Raw genomic sequence first — 12,975 nt, 5'->3', positions numbered from 1 at the left:
CACCGTATCCCAAGTTCAAATGTACTGGAATACCTAGTTTTATTGAGAAATGGAGGTGTATGTAATCTACTGTTTTTATTTACAACTCTAAAGTCGTATTTACTTTTTTATGTAGAATGAAAAATCGGCACATTGAATTCAAGGTCTGACTTTTATTTTTCCTGGTTGTAAGTTGACTCCAAACCTTTACGGATTTTTTTATTTTAAAGGCTGTCTTACATGCCGAAATATATGATAATTGAGAGTTGTCTATCCGTGCCTATGAATATTATTGACATGAAACTTGATAGATGCAAATACTTTTATTTGGTGTAGAATTATTTGTAGTCTAGGTTTAGCAGCAGGCAATCATTCCACACTGATTGATATAATTATATGTTTTCCGGCGCAAGCAACGTTTAATAACGGGATAGCGTTTAACCTCCCCTTTCTCTGCTATTGATAGATGAGCCAAGCATTTGGTGAATTTGAAACTCACCTGGTTTCTTGCCGGCACCAAACGTGTAATCAAACACCTATCAACATTCCCACTTGATAAATGGCCTGTCTGAGTCATTGTGAACTACTTGTGAAAATTTGGTGCAAACCTTTTGTAATTGCAGAAGTATAGTGATGGCTATTTTAGAAAGCTGATAAGATGTAATAGCACTGTTACAACAGTATTTGGTCAGAATAGAAATGCATGACTTGTTCTAATAATGAATTTTAAGAAATTATGTTCTCCTGTTTAGAAACTCGGTTGAATAAAATTTAATGTGCCTTTATTAAAGGCCACGTAGTAATTTAATAGAGTGGTTGGAAATAAGTTTTATCTTTTTACAGGGAATCATTATCCTGCGTTTGTAAAGAAGTATTTTGAGGAATCCTTATCGTGTATATTTACCAATTTCTTTCGCCTTGTAAGTCCCTGAAGACCAAATGATAAACCTTTTGCTCACCTTCGTACACCCTATATTCAACAAAGTCACTTGTAATGAGCTTGTAAGAGGCTGTCCGTAAGAATCATTTTGGGATGCTCCGCACATAGGGCTATGTCATAGGCTACATTTGTGGCTGTCAGACTCCAATATCTTAACCCTTATAATCGTTACAGAGTTATGGTGGGTTCTGAAGTGATTTGGGTATATGATGCTGTATGATAATTGAGTTGGCTGCTTTGACTGTAGATGGGTGCAAGTTTGGTGATGGAGCAGTAAAAACCATGGCCTGAGATTTATATAAGTGGCTAAAGTTTGTGGGCTACAATAGCCCAATGTTCGTCGTGTATTGACTGTCCTGCACCCCCTCCCCCAACTCGGTTATTATACGCTCTTGTGTACCTCAGTCAAGACAAACACTGCAGAAATGTTCCTAAAATAGTGAGAGATATTTGACTGAAACGCGAGCACTTGCTCATAAGTAATCCTAAATATCCAGAGTCAACAGCAAAGACATCACGATGGTAGTTGGGTCCAAAGCGTCTGACAGGCAGCTGGAAAAATGATCTGTGATAATTTTAATAATTTACCAGCTGTTAAAATAATAATTATTATATTATTCTAATATTCATTTTAGAATTCTAATACTTCTAAATTTTGTTATAAAAAATGGTTGCGCTGTTTCAGGATGGTGAGATTGTTGCAGCGGGTTTTTGGGAGAGGTTTGGTAATCGTAGAGTTCATTTTTCAAAACATAAATTGTACATAAAGATGGTCAATTGTGTTTACATTGTTTGCTGCCGCTGTCAATGTTACTCGTCCTGATGCTTGTGTCTCAAGTCACAACGCAAGGATTTGGTATAATTCTAACTCATACCTACGAATACCCTCATTAGTTATTCCTCTACTTTTCTAGCCTTATTCGTTTTACTGTTGGGTAAGTCGCTGTACCGTTGTGTTCCGCCTTTTCCAAAAATCATTTTTAGGTTCTTCTATTGATCTTAACACGAAACAAAAAAATTAATATATATCTAAACGGGATATAAATAAAAAGAGGTGCTCTATTTTTACAACCTGTTTATTGCGCGCACTTATGGGGCCCATGCACAGCCTAGATTGGCTCGCGCCACCATTTCAATATTTCAATTTGTACATTTCTAGAATTGAACTATAATAATTACGATTAATAATCATGGGATGGTTTTTAGCAAAGACTGAAATATTGGACTGTTTATAATGCAGATATAGCCACACGTTTTAGCAGAAGTTTACAATTTATTCTTTTATAGTGAATCACTTCTAGTGAAATAGATTGGATATGTTGGGTTTAGTCAGAACTCTATAAGCATTTTTATTTGCTATTCAAGTGAAATTAAATTATTTGTAGTTTGAAAAAATGTTCTTTCATGTAAGCGTTTCGCGTATTATGAATAAGGCCTGGTAAGATGTGATGCTGTGGCTGAAGGGCTGACATGTCACATGTTTAAACCTTTGCAGGTGTGACCTGTATGACGAGGAGAATAGAAATATTAGACTCACTCCCAACCTCTCTCTACCTCATATCTTGGAACTGAGCTATTATTCTTCTCCTGTGCTCACAGTATTTCAGATGAAATCACTCATCGGTAAGATCAGTGGTAGAGGTCTTATTATTGCGTAACACCATCACTCAAAATGACACCAATTGCGTAAAGACACTCGCGTTGTGACATCATAGTGATAAGCTATGCGTTGTCACCACAGTTGGCCTCCTAAGTGCTTCACTTCCCGAAGTTGTTGACACTTGACCGCAGCATCTGCTCTGGGCCATATTTCAGCGATGAATTTCACCCCCAATATTAACTGTGCTTTTGTATGGGAGTGTTTGTTTCTGATATGTAAATTACAACCTGAAATTGTTTTTTTTAAAAGTTTTCAGCGATATGTTGCTTTAATCAACATCTAGGTAAACAAATATAACAAACTATAATCTATTTTGAATGCTGCTAAAAAAATTTAATTTTTGCTGCTTCACAGCTTTGTTTTTTAAGAAAAAAAAACTTGGTACTAAATGATTTTAACCCGTTCAAGTTGGTGCTTTTAGTTTGCCGTTAAAAGCGTACATAAGACGACATATTATTTCTTGTTATCATCAGACGATGTAAGCTACAAACTGTAAGCTTTCAGACACTCATAAACATGTCAGAGATTATGGAGAGTTTAAAGGAGTGCAGACATACTTCCACATACACTGTTAATCCTTTCCGATATTTGCTTTATTTACCGAACCTGTCGCGCGTTGGAGCAAGTAGTTTTATAAAAAGACATTGCACTTACGTTACCATAATTTCCGGTCGATAAGTTTATAAAAATTCACATAGTACTATAAAATATACTATATACTATAGAATGTATCGTAATGTGGACAAAAATCATATATAAGTAATACTGGAGTATTAGTCCTTTTCTGGGAAACTTATTTGGTAAAATTGAATACCAGTAGCCTACATGTCATTAAAATGATGAATGGTTTAAAACTATGATAGAGGCAACAACAGTCTGAACGGTATGTTTACGCTACATGACACTACTGAACATGTTAATATAACATGTTAAGAGTTATTGTAATAACTATAGCATTGATAACATGCTAAGAAGTTTACCAAATCGTCTGCATCAATCCAAATAAACGGCTGTTAACATCCAATGAAATCTTCATCCACAACGTGACTTATTGACTACGCTGATACTGGATGTAGAATATTAACAGTTAGCCCGCAATTGACGTTTTTTTTAATTTCCATTTCAGTCAAAGTAGCCTCTGCTTGCTGCCACTTCCTTACGAGTTTCACACCATCTCATTCTTTTTATTTTTGTCGCTCGATCGGTGTTAATGTGTGTGTCAATAATTTGACACATAAGTCGCTTTGGAGTATAGGGCACACCCCCGGCCAAACCATAAAAAGTTTGCGACTTATAGAAAAAAGATAGGCTAATTTTTTGTAAATTCGAAAGAACTAGGCTCAAGATTTTAACTAGTAATAGCATTAAAGTTTTTGCTCTATGTGCAAAAGTTAAAAATGGAAACCTGGATCATTTGTTAAAACAAAATTGATGAACTAGCAGTCCGTATGAGGCACAGAAGGGTAGGTGTGGAAATGCTTAGGCTTGGTGATGGAATGATAGAATTAGTTTTTTAAAATAGTTATTATTATTAATAGTTTTATTATATGAGTAGTCCTCTAACAACGATTTGAACTATGGTGGCATTTGTAAAATTTTGAAAATTGTCACCTCAAAGAATTATAAAAAATAACCTACGGTACATGCAAATGCAAAACAGAAAGAGAAACGCTAAGAAAGTAAACATAACGAATAGGTAGAAGTAAGTAACATCTATTGCTATATACTATATGGTAGCCTAACACTTGTTTACATGCTCGTGTTACATGCTCGTGTTACATGCTCGTGTTACATGCTCGTGTTACATGCTCGTGTTACATGCTCGTGTTACATGCTCGTGTTACATGCTCGTGTTACATGCTCGTGTTACATGCTCGTGTTACATGCTCGTGTTACATGCTCGTGTTACATGCTCGTGTTACATGCTCGTGTTTCATGCTCGTGAGTTACATGCTCGTGAGTTACATGCTCGTGAGTTACATGCTCGTGAGTTACATGCTCGTGAGTTACATGCTCGTGAGTTACATGCTCGTGAGTTACATGCTCGTGTTACATGCTCGTGAGTTACACGCTCGTGTTACATGCTCGTGGTACATGCTCGTGTTACATGCTCGTGTTACATGCTCGTGCTACATGCTCGTGTTACATGCTCGTGTACTCACAGATGCTAAATAAAAAAAAAAGGAAAACGTTTATATTTAAAGAGCCATTAGAAATAAAGCAACAGAAATTAAAAACAAAAGTGCTATCCGGTGTAGATAGCCTGTATGTACACATAATGGTAACCTATTACCCAAACAAAATGTTTAACAACGGATTTTCGTAGGGGGGTTTTGTTAATCAATACTTACATTGAGGTCTTCAGAATGTAACCCCAACCTGTCATTCAATACTTACATTGAGGTCTTCAGAATGTAACCCCAACCTGTCATTCAAAAAAAATTAGGTTGTGGATCTGAAGCTGTAGGTACTTGGCATATTGTCGTACATTGTTTGATAGAATCCCCATGTCATTGCCTTCAGTGAGTAACTGTGCTTTGATAATGCAGACAGGATCCTTTAAAAATGTTTTTGACATAAAATTTCTGTGGATAGATCAGCTAGTATCAAGTATTGAAAACTTAAAATCGATGACTCCTAGAGGCTTGGTGATTATCAACTGGCCATATGTAGAGTTAAGCCACATTTACGTACTGTATGGATTCGTGAAATTATTCAGACCCTATAATTCCTTTCCTCCATCAGCTTTTCAAATCATTTCAGCATCAAGATATTTCTTTATGTAGCCAGTGATTGTATACCAACACTATTGTCTATGTATAGTTCTTTGACTATTGTAGCGTGCTCTGTGTGTGCTGCCACGGGTGTAACATTGCTTGACGGCTCATCTTTGGACAGATACAGTGCTACCTCCTTCACCAAAGAGTCTGTGTTGGAGTACGCTGTTTATCTGGCAGATGTGATGAAGTATGAATATTTATTTACAGCGGTGAGTTAGAACTTTGCCATTGTAAGTCTCAAAGATTTGACCCCGAAATAGTTGCTTAGCAGCCTCATACCTGAAATAATTAGTTTAACATTGGTTATTTCCAAATAATAACATTTTCCCATTATTTCACTTAACTATATATAAAAGCGTTTTGTGCTGAAAAATTTACTATGCGTTTGCAGTTTGGAGTAATATGTTGGGGTAAAGTTTGTATAGAGTGAGTTGTCCTTCGTTGATGCGAGTTTTACTTTTCGCTATTGAAAAGTGCAGTTTAGTCTCTTCCTTGCACTAATAACAGTATAAATTCATAACTATTGCTAGTGCTGCGATGTTATAGAGCTTAGACTAAAGCTGAGCAGTGGGTTATAATTGCTAGCTGTTTCCTTTGTCAGTTTTATCAGTTAATCTCCATGCTACTCAGAGGAGACAACTCTGTACGTTGATGAGCAGGACAATTTTATCAGATTCTGTATGTCTTTCTTAACCCTTTCACTGCCGTAGACGCATAAATGCGTTTTCGTGGGACGACTGCCGTAGACGCATTATTGCGACTTTCCCAGCCATTGCGTAGTTACCTCATTTTATTATTCGTTGACAGCATAACCCACGGTCTTTAAGACTTTTATGAAATTGACAGTGTTTTCTGAAGATTTGTCTATAAAATTAGCCTAAAGTAACGAATCAGTTTCAAACTTTTGTTAGAGAATTTATAATTTAATAACGAACATCTTTTGTGTGAGTTCATTAATTACCGCGCGCGAGTCAGAAAACAGGTAATTAGTAATGTTGATGACATTATAGCCAATTCAGATTCAGATTTTCGTGATTATACAGATAGTTAAAGCAGCAGCACTGTCTCTGAGAGTAGTGAAAGTAATAATTTTGTAAGAGTCAGAAACATGGAAGATCGTTTTAGCTTCGCATCGATCATAGCCACACACAGCTTTATCATTGGCACAAAGTATAGATCCGTTGAATCTTTGCATAGCAATGATGGCTAAAATGTTAGCAAATTAAAATATGTAACAAAATTGTTCTGAATCGAGATTGAAATTGGAAAAAATACTGTTTACATATCATGAAGCAATATCAGCAATTTTCGGTAAAATGGCTGGCACTTGGCAGATACCCAAATTTGTACATGCTCGGCAGTGAAAGGGTTAAGGCTAATTCATAATATATCAGGTGTTAATCGTGCGGTATTTCGGTGATCGTCTGTTATAATAGCGTTCGCACTTTTACAAACCCATCCGCTTTTACATCAGCGAATAGTCCGCTGTAAGCGTTCTCACTATGCAGAACAGAAGAAAACTTTTACGGTTTGCTATTTGATAAACCTTGCACAAAAGTAATGATAAACTTTCAGCGCATGGGCACCGCTCAAGTTATAGTCTGAGACAACTTGGGAACGAATTCGATTTATAAACAACTGTCCAGAATGTATCTCGCCGTTGTAAGTTGGGGAGCGTCTGTAGCGCGAACCAGTCTTCAGTCTTTCTGAGGGTTGTACTCGGCTCTGGCGCCCTGCCAGGAATATTGCACAATGGGCCCCAGGAACAATGTGTCAGTGGTATTATACTGTCATCAGCCTTGTTCATGCCGAGTTGATTGCCTCTCTAGTAATGAATTGATTAGCAGAAATACATAGTATTTAACTTTGGTTAACTGACCCAGGTTGTTGCCCTTTTCCTTTCTACATTTCTGACTGAACTAAAAATCAGTGCATAGTGTAATGAATGTCTGGAGTTGATGTCATGTTTAAACTGGCAATTAATTTCAATATCTAGTTTTAATAAGTGGGTATGAATTATTGATGCCCTGATAGGTGTGATTCTTACGGGCGGCTTTACATCTATTCCTCCTCCTTACATAATTAATAAGCAGTTGATGCCCAGCCCTCAATTTCCTATAATCACGGGCTACTCATTGCTGGACTTTTGCACATGGGGTGCTCAGTGCAAGCCTTCTCTTGCTTTCTTTCTTGTTCAAGTAAAAGCTAGCCTTCGTCGGTATTTATGCTCCTAAACTAAGGCGCCTGCAGATGGGTTTTTATCTAGTTAAAAATTGGGTTGTTGATTGGGTTTGTGCTTTTTTCATACTTTTGCAATAGCCCATTGATGTGCCTTGAGACCATTGGTGGGAGCTATCCTTTGTTTATAGCCAATGGCATCAACCGATGTTGACTTGAAGGATTTACCACATGTAGGATTATGTGTAAAAAGTTCATTATTTTTGGGAATAAAATTTTTTTAAATATCTAAATTAAGGTTAGAGTTAACTGAAAAAAAAGCTGAGTGCATTCCCTTGGTTGCTGCGACTGATGCTTGCGGTCAATCACAGCGAATTCACATTTGGTTTGCTTGATATGTATACCTGCCACCATGTCATGATTGGTATTGCAGATTATGAAATCTGAAACATGCTGCAAACGAGGTCAATTTTTAATATAAATTGAGTCACTCTACAATAATAAGACACTGTTGAGGATAGTTGTTTAAAAAATAAATTTATTAAAAACTTATGCTAAAAGTATATATGACTTGTAATAGAAATCCGTCTGTATAAATAAATATCAGGAAACTAAGATTTATGCCGCTTTTTTCACCTGCCTGTGTTTTTTCCAGGGTGCACATTTTTTATTTCACCTCCAGTGAACTTCACCATTTAGTCAGCTAACCTAGGTAAAAGCCAGAAGACAGGCTTGAACAGGTTGGTGTTGTCAAGCGGTCATCATTGATTTACAATAACAAGTTTCTCTGAGTCAGCGTTTAAAGATGTCACACAAATTTCTGGTTCGTTTGTAATATAAACTCATTTTTCTCCTGGAAATGCCAAGTTTCCTTTTGATAAAATGAATATAATTATCACTCGAGCTTCAATGGTGCTTGCGTATGAAAGGGACATAATTCAATGTTTAGTTGGTAAAAATGGTTGACCGGAAAAAAAGCTATATGTATACTGATTGAGCTTTTGATAGAAATGGATTGCGACATTTGCGTGACCTCGAGAGACTTAGTAAATAGATACTCTTCTGTAGTGCAGACAACTCTATGAAATATTAAAAGCCTGAATAACAATGGATTAAGAACAATGGCTCAGAGTTAGTGACAAAGATTGCCAGAGAGTGATTACCATGAATAAAAATGGTAATATTCACTGATAAGCTGACAGGAAACTAACAGATATCTTACGGATATCCATAACCGGTAACTGCACAATCAGGGCTCTATTGTGCTTTGTGTTCTCCTTTCAATACTCTTATTTAATTGTAAATATATTCCAGTTTCATATTATAAAAGCGGCTATTATGTTACAGCCTTGTAAGGACTTTGAGACTGAACTAGACGAGACTTTCGAGTCTCTCATCAGCCAAGAGCTGTTCACGACGTTGGGAGTCGAGGACACCTACAATGAGGAGGCCGAGCAGTGGACTAGCAATATTGTGCGTCGGACCATGTATGGTTTTGATACCGATGATATGGATGACTTTGCCAGCCCTGAAAAAGAATACAAAGTAATGGTATACCAGAAACTTTTGGTTGAAAGAGGTGGTGATACAATCTCAAGTTATTTGGTCATTGAGCACAGAAGTTAAACATGAAATCCAGAACCATTATAGTTTTTTTGCCATCAGTCAACAGCATGTCAGTTTGGTATTTTATAAACTTGACATTTATTAGCAGGAAATTTTAGGTAAGAGAACTTCAAAGTTTGTTTATTGTATATTGGCATTTTCGTGGTTTTTTTAGCATCAAACTCAGTGCAGCTGCTAGTGTGATGATAATAGTTTTGTGTGAGGAAATTCTTTAAACCATGGTACAATTCTATATCATTATATCATTTACTGTGCCTTATTCCGCATTCCCTTGGTAAATATTTTAGAGATAATAGTTTTCTTCCATTTATAATATTTATCACTTTCTTGTTCCGTTATATTAGCTAAACCCAGACGAGAAAGAGCTGTTCAGAAGTTTAACCTCGGTTTTACAACCAATGATAGAAAGCTACTGGGTAACATGCTGCCAACTGGAACCTCTTCTAACCACAGATCAACCTTGTAAGTATTGCTGCAGGTTGCCATTTCGTATCACCATGTTTTTTCTTTTCTGAAAATAGGTGCTTGAGTCATCCAACTGATGCTAAGTGATCAGCCAATTTTAGTTGGTCTGGTTAAAAGGTTTTTATAGGCCTTTTAGTGCAAAGTCATCATCGACCAATAGAAGAGCAGAGTCACTCCTGAGCAGCACTTTTGTTGGAACTGGCAGCACAAGCTGTTCATTTTATCTACCCTGTCTCTATGTTTTTTTAGTAGCTCTAATTTATTTTTCATTAAAAACAATTGCAGTAGAACAAATGTCACATCGGCCCGAACGAAGACATAACATTGCATCATCCTTTTTTCTGGACTTTTTTGTAATTGGATTGCTTGCTGAGTGGCAGAGATAGCAAGCAATAACAAACCGCAAAGAGAAATACCGTCTCAAGGAAGGAAGAGTTAATGATTGTGTTTATAGTGGATTCTGATGAGTCCATTTTGCTCGCTATTACTAGGTGCAAATGCATCAAGCTCTCATCTCTATGGACACTTTCCCCATTTCTTCCATCTCTTCTCCCTCCCTCTCTCTCTAATGCATTATTCATGATTAGTGTTAGTTGTGACATTCTCACTCGAATTAATTTTCTTTGTTCCCATTTTTGGTCTGGAGAAGTCATTGTGGTCGACGAGGGATCTCATCAGCCGTTGGTTTATCATCCGCAGTGTTTATTAGATCAGGCCTCCATTTGCCGGCCCTCGGCTGCCTTTAGAGCTGATCTATCCACCTTTCCAAGACTCGAGCTGAATTCTTGAAGAGAGTGGAATAATACTAATCTAGTTTGTATCCAGTGATATGAACCTTGTGTGTGGTCTTCCTTTTTATTGCTGGATGAACAAATTTTTGAAAAAATCCATATATAGAAATTTGTCTTTTAGGCAGACCAATTCTATGTTGAATGAAAAGAATTTGTAGTTGGCTGCTGGGTTTCGCAAGTTCAGCTCTCTTGCTTTCAAGTTTTGCAGAGTATTAACCCCTTTCCAGATGTTCCAAATAAATTTCTCCTTTGCTGCCAGGTGTTCCAGAATAACTACCTTCTGGTTACCAGATGTAGAGAATAAACTTTGTACTTTTTGGTACAAGATAATTGAGAAATTAAACTGTTCGCTGCCATGTAACACATGGAATGGAATCATACATTTTGCATCGGTGTAACAATCTCACCATTGTTATTGATAGTCGCGTCTGAAGAAGTAGATGGCTGATTGGGTGTTAACCACATTTTTGCTGCATTCCCTTTCTCTACTCTCCTTTTTTGTACCCCGATTTCTCATTCTTCTTTTTACTCTTTCTTTCGTCTCATTTATCTCCCCTTTTCTGCTCCTTTCCGCTTTCTATCTTCTTTACTCCTCTCCAATACCTACTTTTCCTTCCCCATCTTTTCCCTATTTCTACTCGCTTCTTCTCTACCCTTCATCCTTCTGTAACTTACGCTGCCTCATTTACGTTTTTTACTGTATCATCCTGTCTTACTCCAATCGTTCATCCCATTTCTACTTGTGGGTCTATTTAGCTCTCAGTAGCACTATATTTACTCATTTCACCCTGTTTCCAATGCATACAAATGGTGTTGTTCTACCTAACAATTTATGATGGATGAGTTTTAAGTTTGGTGCTGCTACCTGCTGAGCTGCCAGGAATTGATGCCCCATGTAGTCATTTCCTGCTTTGGTCAATCATGAAATAGTTTTGAACCACATTTGTCTAACGTGTCCCTCTGTTCACAAGCATGGATGTAGCTTTAGTTTTGCCACAACATGCAGTTGGTGGTCAATATTATATCCAAAAGGTACAGGGCAGGGCTTATGTCGATGTTTTTCAAGGACAAATGGTAGATGATAATTAATCTGGAAAGATTACCAGTGGTGCAGCTGCGTAGAGTCATTTATGTCTTGCTTTTGACCTGAGATTCTATCACTAAGATATTAAATCTACTTTATTATTCCTTCATGTTATCCATATTCTCCATCTTCATGTAGCTGGATTTGGCTTATTCTCATTCACTTGTATCTCACCTTTACGTAATTGGAAGAACTTTGTGATCGGTTGCTCATCACAATAGTACCTTCGCCAACCAAAACCTAAAGCTGGAACATACTTTCTAAAACAAACAACTATACTTCACAAACACCTTACTCATACAATGGCCGTAGATGTAATCATGCGTTTGTCTCAAGCCACTGTTCCATATGATGCGCTTGTGCTGGGTTTGTTCGCTTTCTTCGTCACTGCTCAGCTACAATGTTGAAATAAAGTTAAAATTGCTCAGCTTTCGATGGAAGATGTGAGGAAAGCTTTATCTTGAAGTTTTTAAAAATCAGATACCTGGTGTCTAAGACAAACATACCGCATTTATTACTGTTATTTCTTGCTGGATTTGATTACGCGACAGCACATTTGTACCAAAGGAGATTTGAAAGGACCCGTGGGGTCGGTCCGTGTTTATTACAAGTGTCACTAGCCTCTTTTCGTTTAGTAGCCTTCTATTGAATCAATTTTTTGCTGGTATAAGCCACCATGACACCACTAAAACTGGTCTATTTATATAGGCAGGGGGTGGTGTGACATATCAAGTCATATAAAAAGGTTTGTGTGGCTAAACCTAAACCAGTTCGTTGGTTTGTTGAGTTGGGTTTTTCGCCACAAGCTTAAACCACCTAAGGCGAGAGAATAACATGGAAAAAGTGTGTATGCGTTCTTTGTAAAGCCGATTATGCAACCACTAATACATTTGATTCCAGTCTATTATATAGCACTTACTGGCCTCTTACTTTCCAGCAAATCATGATAAATTTGACAGTCCCTTTTGTGTTACAAATGATGTAATATTCTAGTAACCATATTTGGTCATAATTCTGTCAAGATGAATAATTAATATGAGACTGGTTTGTACTATTGCCTTCGAATTTCTTTGCAGTTACGACGCTATCAAAGAGCATTCATGAGAAGCTGATTTCCCGTGTTGAACAAGGAGTCACTAGCTATCGTAAGATGTTACATTCTGTCAAACATACTGTTAGGTCGAGGCAATGCATGTTCTTATCACCCATTATCATCAATGAACCTGTTCACTTGCTTCCCTGTATGTTTCACCTAGTTTTTATGCCGCCTCCAATATACATGTATTTACCGCTGTTTTTATAATTGCTTTGGGAAGAATTGGGTGAACAAAGTTTAGGCGAGTACAATGTCGGTGATTTTTAAGGAATTCAATGAAAAAGAGATAGGCAATTATTTTGATCAATCAGGTGTCAATTAGTAGTTGCGTTTTTACGGTTTTGCATTTGTCCAACAGAACATTCTGCAATAGTTT

The 12,975-nt window shown here is 37.1% G+C and overlaps 1 protein-coding gene across 1 annotated transcript in view; it reads left to right on the top strand.

The window, feature by feature from the left end:
- LOC137395235 (glycerol-3-phosphate acyltransferase 1, mitochondrial-like) overlaps window positions 1–12,975 on the top strand; it is a 61,665-nt gene that overhangs the window by 43,967 nt on the left and 4,723 nt on the right. The window contains exons 16-20 of the mRNA XM_068082085.1: window positions 2,415–2,542; window positions 5,420–5,568; window positions 8,885–9,082; window positions 9,508–9,625; window positions 12,580–12,648. Of these exons, the coding sequence (XP_067938186.1) occupies window positions 2,415–2,542; window positions 5,420–5,568; window positions 8,885–9,082; window positions 9,508–9,625; window positions 12,580–12,648 (662 nt within the window). The remainder of the gene's footprint in view (window positions 1–2,414; window positions 2,543–5,419; window positions 5,569–8,884; window positions 9,083–9,507; window positions 9,626–12,579; window positions 12,649–12,975) is intronic.

This window comes from Watersipora subatra, chromosome 4 (genome assembly GCF_963576615.1).
Source record: "Watersipora subatra chromosome 4, tzWatSuba1.1, whole genome shotgun sequence".
Classification (NCBI taxonomy): domain Eukaryota; kingdom Metazoa; phylum Bryozoa; class Gymnolaemata; order Cheilostomatida; family Watersiporidae; genus Watersipora; species Watersipora subatra.
Note: the sequence above shows the minus strand (reverse complement) of the source record. Positions and strands in the feature narration are given on the sequence as shown.